Raw genomic sequence first — 11,361 nt, forward strand, 5'->3', positions numbered from 1 at the left:
ATTAAAAGAAATGTTGCTATTTAGGCGCTTACACTACAGAAACACAACCAGCAAGAAATAAAAGTAAAGAGCGTGCGGAACACTGAGGAGTAAAAGATGCCAGGAAGAAATGCTCCATAAAAACTTCATGAATCCTAATGGTGCTTCCACAAGCTCTAATTTATTTATTCAGTTTAAGAAAGCCCATAAACATAATCTATGGCAGCGGAACGTTAGTCAGCTGTGAGCAGAAGAAAACTGTCTGATGGAGTGAGTCCAACAACTAACAACTGAACAAGAAAAAATGATTAGATACGACACATATCCTGTATTGTGGTTGGGGTCTAATAATTTTGTAAAAATCATATATTCCAACACCTGCAGAGATATCTGTTAGTGACTTTGAATTTATTTTGTATACTCAGGGAATTTGTTATCTCGTTTCTTCTTGTTATTATTTGTGCCTTTAGTTCTGTTATTATGTGTAAAGGCACAATAAAAGAGCAAGAGAATGTCCCCACATTAAAAGTGTGTCTCTGTGTTTAGCACCTGGCTGATAAAGGCACTGTATGTGTTTGATATTGAGTGACACTATACCTGTTATTCATACTTCTACAAAGCTTTGGAGTGCACATATGTGTTCATCGTCAGTCTAAGGTTTATCACTCAAGATATCAGAGGTTTATATTTTGTTTTTCTTCTTTGGTTCTTATGGTGTGTTCATAGAGATACAGTACCATGGATTTACAGTATACTGTCAATAAAGACAAGAGAAACCAGATGAGAACATCAGAATGATGATGCTCCTCATGCTAACGTAGAGTTCTGGTTCTGTGCTTATCTGACTGTATGCGATTTTATGAGTGTGTGTGTGCTTGTGCATACCAAAGGGTAGCTCAAAGCGGGTGTCGAGCAGCACTTGGTGTGGAGTGGGGTTGGTGGTACCACAGATCTCATCCTCTCTCATTAACACCTCAGAGTCCAGAGACGTCCACTCTCCTGGTCCCTCCTGAAGACGGACACAATGCAAAGAGAAGAAACAGACAACAAAGAGGTGAAGAGGGAAGGAAGGGAAAACAAACATAGTAAAGATGAATCAACGAGTCAGTGTGGTCAGTGGGCCGAGGAGGAGTAACATTCAATAAACCTGAGGAAAATTAAAGGATAAAGATGACAGGAATAACAGGGGCCGTTCAGACTATGACAGAACAGAGGTGAGTGCTTACTGTGTTTCAAACTTAGTGGGGAAGTAAAGACACTGGGGGCTGCATTATTAATGACTACACACTCACTGCTGCTTCACTTTACACTCAAGAACATGTAATGACAGGTCTGCCTGCAGCATGCTGAAGTGAACTAGCAACCTGTGAGAGTGCTCTCAAAACTTAGCTGACAGGTAAAATGGTGTTTTAATGAGCAGGCAGCTAAGCAGCACACACAGTACAGTGCTGTCTAAATAATATGATTCATTGTATCGTAACATTTCTCCATGAGAACAAACATCAGCCAGTTGTGAAGGGCTGGCAAGGCGGGAGATGATGCCCCAGGCCTCTTCCTCTCTACTTCCTGTTGCTAAGGTATAATAATTGCAATAAAATGAAAAGTGAAAATAAACTTTGGAATATATGTTTCTGTGGAATTCTGGAATGTATGGAGTTTGGAATTTTGTCCTGCATGTCTTCCACTGGAAATGCACTCAGAAGAAGAGGAGGAGGAACAATTATAGCAAGAAAACCTGCTTCAGTGTTCATGTGAGCATTGCTGTGAGATGGACCTGGGAAACGTGAACCTGTCCGTTAAGACGGTTTGCTGATGAAGACTGTGAGACAAATGAGCTGAAAAAGCATGTGGACCTTAGGTTAAGGCTATTTTGTCACACCCAGTGGTACCTAAAAACAATAATGTTCAAAAATCTCCTTCTGATGAGGCGGTGTTTCTGTTGGAAGTGTGTTACCTCATCAGACTGTCGAATGGTGTCCAGGGGTATCAGTGCTGTGCCGATCATAGTGTCCCAGATCAAGCCTTTGTTCCACAGCTCCACCACAAGACCTGACTCAAGGTGGCTGATCTCACTGTAGAAATACAGACATGTCCCAGAGTAAATGGTATCAAAATTACAAAGTGGTCTATTGCGAAAGATTTTTAAAAAAATGATTAATGGTTCCCTGATAGACTAGTGGTTAGGGCGCAGCGCTCTTGCCACTGTGGCCCGGTTTTGTGTCACGGTTGTGTCAGGAAGGGCATCCAGTGTAAAACATGTGCTAAATGTCAACATGCAGATTGGCTGTGGTGGCCCCTAATGGGGAAAAAGCCAAAAGTGGCATTCATATATTAGAGTTGTAGGAGAAGGAGACAAGCTTTTGGCAAATCTACTTGTTAGCTAGTGCTAGCTTTGGACTGCAGGCTACACTTTGTACAGTCTACCTCAACTAGGCGTCCGGAGTTTACATCATTGAATTCAGTTCAATTTTATTTGTATAGCACCAAATCACAACAAAAGTCGCCTCAGGACACTTTACAAAGTAAGGTCTAGACCTTATTATTATTATAGAGGAAAAACTCCAAAAATCCCCCTTGAGCAAGGAAACAGTACGTGATGGGAGGTTCAAAATGCGGTTAGGAGCGGCTTATGGGACCAGTTTGTTTTGAGTCTCACTAGACCCTCTACGGTGAAAAAACTTTAGGTAGAGCAGCTTTAAAAAAAAAAAAAAAAAAGGGAATACAAGGCCCAATTTGTGGTCTGAACCGTTGCTTCTACCTAAAAAAAAACAGTGTAGTGGGATTCAACATACAGTATTTACAGTATCAGCCTAGAGGTGCTAAAAGCTGTTGTCACCGAGACAGAGGTGGCAACATTACTATATATGATTTTCATTCAATTAAAATGGTGGCTTGCTCCTGGTAACCACTGGTAACCAATTTACAAGGTGTGTGACAGGTACAAGAACAGCTGCAGCTACACAGAGGTAATGACAAAAGTCACAACAGAATATATCTGCGGAGTAAGCAGCATCAACTTGTCATAAAATGATAAAATAACACTAATATGTAGTCATCGGTAACAAAGAGTTGTTTGTGGTTTTGACTGTACTTGTTCCAGGCTGTTATAGATGATACAGGAGGTGTTGTCTCACTCTGGATTTATAAAGAAGCTGTCAAAGTGTTTGCCAGACTTTTTTGATCATGTGTTTACTGAGTGCATTAGAAACGTGAATGCCAAGGAGATTCGAATGAGGCAGTGATAGACGTGGTGCTACTGTAAGCTGACATTAGTCCAGTTGTGTTAATGCCAAAATACCAGGAGATTTATTTCTATGACTATTCCAACTTCCTGCTTTTCTCTTTGACCTTTTCAAACACACTATGGATTCAACATAGTGTCTGAATTGTACTATTTAATGATCTGTACATTTATGAATTTCTGTGTTGCTGCTTTACCAGCTACTATAAGTGTTCCTCTAAGACACTGTTCATGGTTTACCCACTTTTAAATGTCCCCACTGCACAATGTCTCATCCCAGCATCTCCTCATTACCATTCTTCCTCTATTTGGAAATATACCAGCAGTAGAAAGAGTAGTAGTAACAAATAATAAAAATAAGTTGCAGTAGTTATTAAGAACGATAAACACTGCTTTAAATTTGACTAGTTATGAGCTCTGCATGCCAGACTGGTTGCATTTCTTATCTTGGAGGCTGTTACTGCCATTTGCCAGAATATCATATTTACATATTAAATGATGTCATTAGCATTCACCTCATGTTAACAGCACGTAAACTAAATTGGGTCCGTGTTTGTCTTCTGATTTTATTCACATAGTGTAGTGCGTCACTCTGGTCTAGTCTGACACAATACAGGTCAGTAGGTGGGCCAGTCCTGTGCTACAATAGCAAGAGTGAAGCATGACACCCATCAGTTTCTGACAGATCTGTCTTAAAGAGAAGACAGCAGCCAATCTGTCTCCCCTTCCTCATCTGCATATTTATATATTCACAGTGCCATTCGCATTCATATCGCCTCAGTTTGGCTGTCAGTCATCTCAGATGACACTTCACAGCAGGGATGATGGAGAGGAGGGGGTGGGCGAGAGAAACTGGGTGGAAAGTGTGTGTGTGTGTGTGTGTGTGTGTGTGTGTGTGTGCGTGTGCGCGCGCGCGTGTGTGCGTGTAAGTGGCTGTAGCTTCTTGCCAGATGAACACAAGCCGACTCCACATCATGATGCTCCTACATTATTACCATTAATGGTCTCTGTTCATGTGTTTGCTTGTTTACATGCTCATGTGACTGTGAAGTCTTTGTGAAGGTTTTGAAACAAAAGTGATCATGTTGTGCCAGTAAGGATTCTGGAATTTAAAAAAGTGAAATGAGCACAGAGGTCAGAGACCAGCCACAGGCACAACACAGCACCTAATATGGCCGAGGCACAGTATATCCAAAACCCCATTCAAACCATTTCTGTGTTTTGCTAGTGCACACTGTTCTTGTCCTATTGTGACATTTTGGAAACACAGGGTCCAAAAGGCTACTGTGAACTCTCACGGGAAATAACGTATTGTGTGACATGATAGTCGGGCCTGGATCGGCTGGTTTAAAGAAAAAAAAACCCAAAGTGTTTTATGATCTACAGCCTGGTTTTAATCTATGGGATTATCTAACTGAAACCATGAAACATAAAACCTCAAACAGGATTAGGAATATGTCTGACGTCCATCCGTGCAGTCTGTCTCCAACCTGTCTCTGACTCACAGACTAGATATGTGTGTGTGTGTGTGTGTGTGTGTGTGTGTGTGTCTGTGTGCATGTACAAAATCTTGAAGCCTCTCATCTGACTCTGGCATATGCCCTCCATCAAAGCCCATCCATTATTGAGGGAATGAAATGGTGTATTTTTATCTCTCAGAAGCCACACAGACAAACACGCACATGCACACCTGCACAGCCGCCTGGTGTTTAAGATCAGAGAGTGAAAATGAAAAAGGAAAGGAGGAAGGAGACAAAGTAAAAGGGGCGATGCTGAGGATGAGGCTTTACAGAGGTTACAGGCGCGTGGGAAGAACTGAGGGGCACTTTGGGGAGCAACAGGTGAAGTCACTGGTGAAACTGAGCTTTTAACATGTTCCTGTTCCACTTCCTAACTAAGCATAAGCATAAACCTTATTGCCAAGTATTATCAAAAATACAAGGAATTTGCCAAATTTGAAGTCTGTACTTGTCCTGTTTGGTTGCTGAGCCAAACCAGACAGTGATGGATGAGCAGAGAACAGACTCAATGATTCCCCTATAGAACAGTATCAACAGCTCCTGGGGCAGGTCGAACTTCCTGAGCTGACACAGGAAGTACATCCTCTGCTGTACCTCTTTAATGACGGCGCTGATGTTGGATGTCCACTTCAAGTCTCGAGAGATGTTGGAGCCCAGGAAGTTGTAGGACTCCACGACTGAAACAGTGCTGCTGAGTATAGTGAGCAGAGATAGGGTGGGGGAGCTCCTCCTAAAATTCACTATCATCTCCACTGTCTTCCATGTGTTCAGCTCTAGATTGTTATGACCACACCACAGGGCCAGCTGTTCAGCCTCTCCTCTGTAGGCCGACTCTTCACTGTCTTGAACAAGGCGAATGACCACTGTGTCGTCTGCAAACTTCATGATTTTTACAGAAGGGTCTCCTGAGGTGCAGTCATTGGTATAGAGGGGGAACAACAGCAGGGAGAGCACACATCCCTGGGGGGCACCTGTGCTGACAGACCGGGTGCTGGATGTGGTTTTCCCAGTCTCACCTGCTGCTTCCTGTCCGTCAGAAGGCCGGTGATCCACTGACAGGTGGGGGCAGGCACAGTGAGCTAGGTCCGTGGTGAGTCAAGGTGCTGCAGGATGTAATGCAGTGTCATGTTGACTGCATCATCCACTGACCTATTTGTTTGGTAAGCAAACTGCAGGGGGTCCAGTTGGGGGTCTGTGATGGGCCAATACCAGTCTCTCAAAAACTATCTTGTATGTCATTCACCATTTCTCTTGCCCTGCTAATTTCCTAACATTTCTCTTCTACCTCTGTCCAATAATGGCATAAAATGTCATCCCCACAAATAAATAAAATAAAACTGCTCACAATAGTGCAACATTGATCTGGAAATGTAACTGCTTCACTTTGGAAGAAACGACAACTGGTCGACTACAGGAAAAGAAAATTTCATTTTAGTTTGAGACTCTTTGTTTCACTGTCACAAAAATCTGATAAAAGTCATTTCTTGGCATTTCTAAATTATATAAAACCATTTTGTCTTTTTTCAAATAAAAAGCATTTTCAGAGCTGTTGCAGAGAAGACTTTTCCTCACCTGCAGTCAGTGACTATCAGCAGTAATCCAACACCAAGTGTGTCTGTGTGTGCATGAATGAATCTTATTCACACACTGAATGAGGATAATGAATTGGATTCTTGCTGCAGGATTCTGGGGCTGGTTTTTGTGGCAGGTGCTTGGCAGGTGAGCCATGGCCACAGCAAATCAACAAGGATCCTGCTTGTGTGTGTGTGTGTCCGCACCATCCTGGAATACTTCACAGATGGAATACTTTCCATCAAGGTTTGATGGAAAGTTAGGAGAACATCCATCCATTACCTACACCACTTATTCCTGAATAGGGTCGCAGAGGAGGCTGGAGCCAATCCCAGCTGGCCCTGGGAGAGAGGCGGGGTCCACCCTGGACAGGTCCCCAGCCTATCACAGGGCTAGTTAGGAGAACATTAAGGTGCAAAAAAGCAAAAAGGAACCCTATTTAAAGATAAAGCCTTTATTTACATAAAGGTTCAAACCATTTAGGAGATAGTTTAAGAATATACTGTCAGATTTGGTTCAGCCTCAGCAGTATTCAGCCTCTGTCATATTATGGGGATGCAACATACTGGTGTGCATAATCACCACCTGCCATCACACATATCAAGATGGCAGCTTCCAGTTGTACCGACAATTAATGAGTGGTTACTGTATCTACTGTCAAGCTACAGTCTGTTGTGATGTTACCCAAGGTTGGTAATTTAGGGGGAAACAACAGAGTTGCTAGGTAAGAATTAAATTTGGGAGTTACATTGTTTGCTTTTATTAATGTGACATATCCACACTTCGTCTTCACTTCTGCATTGTTTAACACAAAATCAGACATATCTTTCAAAGTATAAGCTTCTCAGTACTTAGTGCCACTCGCTGATTTGAACTGTAACTGAAACCACATTAGGTTTAGCTGTGCTGTGAGCAGGTTAACCTCATGTTACAATGCCTGATAAATAATAAAGATGCACGTTAACACTGAATATGTGGTATGTACGATTTACTGCAGCAGTACACTTAGCATGTTACTGTGTAAACATGCAAGACATTAACATCATTCGATGCCTGTAGCATCTAGTACACTGGACCAGCTGTAGAGACAAATGACATAAAGTAAAATTCTCTAAGATTTGGCTTCCATTCTTGGAGCACGTTGGGTCTCTTAAACTGGATGATGTCCCCATGGGCTGAGTGACTCTCTGTATCGTACTATATTGCATCTATAGTGTATGTTGCACCTGCGTTTTTTTATGTCGTATGTAAGTAGCACACGGTACGTTTTCTTTTTTTAATTGTGTGCGTATGTTTTCCGTTATTATTCGGTTATGTATCTGGGAATTGTATCAATTTCTCCATGTTCAATGCTGAAAATTTAACAAATAAATCATACATTAAAAAAGTGCAACCTAAAGTTTAGCAACACTTTTTGGTAGCTGTGAATAACCTTTTCTAAACAAATACAATATCAAATCATCAGTGCTTAATTTAGCATCAGCTGCATTTTCATTTGCCTATAAACGGACTTCATGTTGAGAAGAGACACTTCAAACCTGCAGCCTAAATGGATGGCTGCAGCTGGAACAATCAGGATTTGAGGAAGGTTAACAGCCAGCTGCTAACAGTCAGAAGGAAAGAGGGAGTGCTATCAGCAGGGGAGAGATTGTTTGACAGGAGCTCTGAGAGCAGCCGGGAATGCTGTTACTGTTCTCTGCTTTTCTTTATTTCTGGGCAGAAGGATAAGACTTGCCGGGATGGGTGAGCACAAACCAAAGTCCAAAGTCCTCTCTGACTCAAAATGAAAACGCTCTCCATCCAGCTGTGTCTGTGTCCGAGTCTCACTGACAGCATGCCACAGTAAGGAAGCCTCCACCTGACCAGGAGGAGGTGGCTTCATACACACACATACAATACAGTAAATCAAACCAAACAAACTTGGGACTCTAGCACACTCCATCATAGCCCACCACTGACCACTAAGCCAAGGAATTATATAACCTCCATCTTAAATCCCCAGCTGTATATAATTCCAAAGGGAACATATTAGAAAATTAAACCACCTGCTCTTTTACAGATGTGACTGGTCTGGTTGAGTCCCAGATGGGTCCAGGGTCAGACTGCACATCTGGCAAGGCCAGCTGGGAGGAGGTCACCTCCCCGCTGTGCCTGAGCAACACCGCCACGTTTGGATTGTGTCTCGTTTGCAGGCTTTATGTTTGTGATGCATTACAGTCTGTTACCATTGAAAACGACATTTCAGTATATGACTCTAAATTCCTCAACTACTTTCAAACTGCTCTAAATTATATTTGATTTTTTAAATACATTTATCAAAAAGGGCCCAAATAAATACAAGTTTTAGGTTTTTAATGGTTGCTTGCTCCTTCCATGTGCTCGCCCTTGTCTTAGAAATATTCCCTGCTATATGTAACATGTTAGGTGCACCAATAGAAGAGCAATACACTAAAATAAATTGAATTCTGGCGAAAAGAAAAGCATGAATCTTAACTCCTACAGCACAAATAACTTGCTTTATAATGACTTCCTCCTTTTCTTTCAGGGTAGGCCGCTGTACCCTCACCTGTCTCACCTTCTGTGTTATGCTGTGACTTTGTCCTTTACACCAATTCATTAAAACTCTTTCTCTAGTCCAGTCCAAGCCCGCACTTGAGCTGGCCCTATAACAAACATGTCTGTCTCACTGCTCTTGTTGAGATCTTTCATTGTGGGAAAAGAAATTCAGGTCCAATTCCTACTTCAAACCTAGTGGTATTTCAACCCCTCAGTGAGTCTGACTGCTGTTAATGAGACCTGGGAGTTAAGGAGAGCTTAAGACATGAGGTAGAGATTATTTTATATATAATCATCATCATTTCTTTCCAATCATTACAGTCATATTGCACTAGGTGATAATGAGTTCTAACAATCACTTTATCACAGTAAAAGCTGAGTATAAAATTCATACTTCTCAACCTCTGCTGCATGGAGAAAACAGCAGACAGGTGTTATTTATTCTTTGTCTGAAACACTTTTATTGAAAAAGGAGAGAGGTGATGAACGTGAAATTAACAGTCTGAGTACATGTGAAAGAGGAGAGGTCTTATGTCATCATGTGGATGTGCAGTTAATTTCCCCACTTACTCTAATCACTGTCTCAGGGACCAGTCTGCAGGAGAGATCTATCTGTCGTACAGTGCAAAGCAAATAACTGACATGCGTGTGTATATGTGTGCCAGTGAGAGAGACAAACGGACAGAGAAACAGAATGAGTTTAAAGACAGACATCTAAACAATGACCATGTCCACCCAGTGAAAAGATATAAAGCATCATCTCTATAAACATTTTTGCTTCGGAGGACTGAGCAAAAACACAAGAACAGGTCAGAAAACATGTTGTAATAAAGTGACATTTCCACACTTGCCCCATCTGAGCCAAAGCACCTAACACTACACCTGTCTCCAACTGGTGGACAGACAACATCACAACATCCCTATTAATATTTTCTCGCTAAAACAATTCCTCATGGGTGCTGATACAAGGAGCAGCACTTCTTCAGCCAGCATAAAAACAGTGGGCTTTCTAAATCAGCTGCATCTCTCCCATTGAATCAGACCAGGCTGGACAATTCATTTGATCTCTCACTGACTCATTCACTTATCTGAGCTTGGCATGTAATTTCATTTTCAATACATCCTACCCGCTCCTAACGACAAATTCCCATTTAGAGCCTGTGTCAGTCAGCCAGAGGTCCCACAGGCGCCTGACGCTCCCCTTCAATTTCAGTGAGCTGTATTAAAGCCAGCTAGCAAGTCAGCTAACAGAGGTTACATGGCCTGGATTCATTTAAGGGCTGACACACACTCCATAGCTTCAATTTCTCGCTGCATTTGTCTTAATATATCCCAAGAGGCTGAAGCTGCTGCTGCCAAAATAAGTGACAACTGTGAGCCAAATAGTAAAAAGGCAAATGGAAGAAAGTGGAAACCAAGACAAGACTGGTCAAAACTGAAACATTTAGCTTTACAAAGTTGGAGTTATTAACCCACAATTTTATTGTACTATATTCTAAATGTTGCTATCAAATGAAAACCTAAAGCCTTTAAAATCTCCAAAGACACAGCTGCAGCTGTCCTCATTTAGCACAAATTTGGCCTGTCAGTCATTTTCATTCCTGGGTACTAGTTTTAAGAACTGAATAGGAAATCTAAAGGAAAACTAGCCTGTCATATCCTTCAAAAAGTAAACCTACAAAAACATACAATCCTTCAGCAGAAACATCACTGCATGTACAAAGTTTCTACATATCACATTATAAGATACATTTTCAATAATCTTACTGTTTGCAGTTGTATTGCAAAGAGCAAAATACAGCTGCAAGAAGGGGGAAAGTACTAGAATGATTTTAAGAAATACATTACTGATGTAAGGATGACAAAAATAGTAAGTCGCTACAGTGATTCATAAAATTTAAGAGCAGCAGGGAGATACTCACAACATGAAGTCTTGTTCCCAACATGGCTGGTCGCCACGGACTGTGATGGTCGTACTCTTCACATTCTGCACCTTTAAAGTCACATAGGCGTTGAACTTGTCTGAAATAGGAAAGAAAAAAAACAATAAATTGACTTATACTTTAGTAGAATAGTGTTTTAATGCCTTATAAAGTGAGATCATAAGATTAGTCTTTTATCTTGAGAACAGTTCATTTTGTGGATGCAAAAGTATGTCATATATTTACATGTATAAAATGTTAACTCCAAACTTTGTTTTTAAATTCAGTGGTATAAAATAAACCATTTTTGTTTTATTCTGTCCTGTTTTGTAGCATCTCAAGGCTCCAGTGATAAATGGCCATTACTTTTAAAGCAGTGAACCATCTCCACAACTCATGACAAGATGAAGTGAGATAAGAGAGCAGAGAATTAATTAAACCGCTTGCATGGGAATCAAAGAAGAACTAAAACACAGCCAGCTACACAGAAGATTTAATGCAGAGTTTACTGGAATAAGATGTTCAACATCTCAAGGCAAATCTCATTCACTCCCAGCACCTTACCACTGAG

The 11,361-nt window shown here is 41.3% G+C and overlaps 1 protein-coding gene across 1 annotated transcript in view; it reads right to left on the reverse strand.

The window, feature by feature from the left end:
- The window catches only part of unc13ba (unc-13 homolog Ba (C. elegans)), a 142,582-nt gene that overhangs the window by 114,698 nt on the left and 16,523 nt on the right, over nucleotides 1–11,361 (reverse strand). Inside the window, exons 3-5 of the mRNA XM_020595042.1 lie at nucleotides 10,791–10,890; nucleotides 1,934–2,051; nucleotides 865–988 (exon numbers count right to left, since the gene is read on the reverse strand). Of these exons, the coding sequence (XP_020450698.1) occupies nucleotides 865–988; nucleotides 1,934–2,051; nucleotides 10,791–10,890 (342 nt within the window). The remainder of the gene's footprint in view (nucleotides 1–864; nucleotides 989–1,933; nucleotides 2,052–10,790; nucleotides 10,891–11,361) is intronic.

Source organism: Monopterus albus, unplaced genomic scaffold (genome assembly GCF_001952655.1).
Source record: "Monopterus albus unplaced genomic scaffold, M_albus_1.0 scaffold26.1, whole genome shotgun sequence".
Taxonomy (NCBI): Eukaryota; Metazoa; Chordata; class Actinopteri; order Synbranchiformes; family Synbranchidae; genus Monopterus; species Monopterus albus.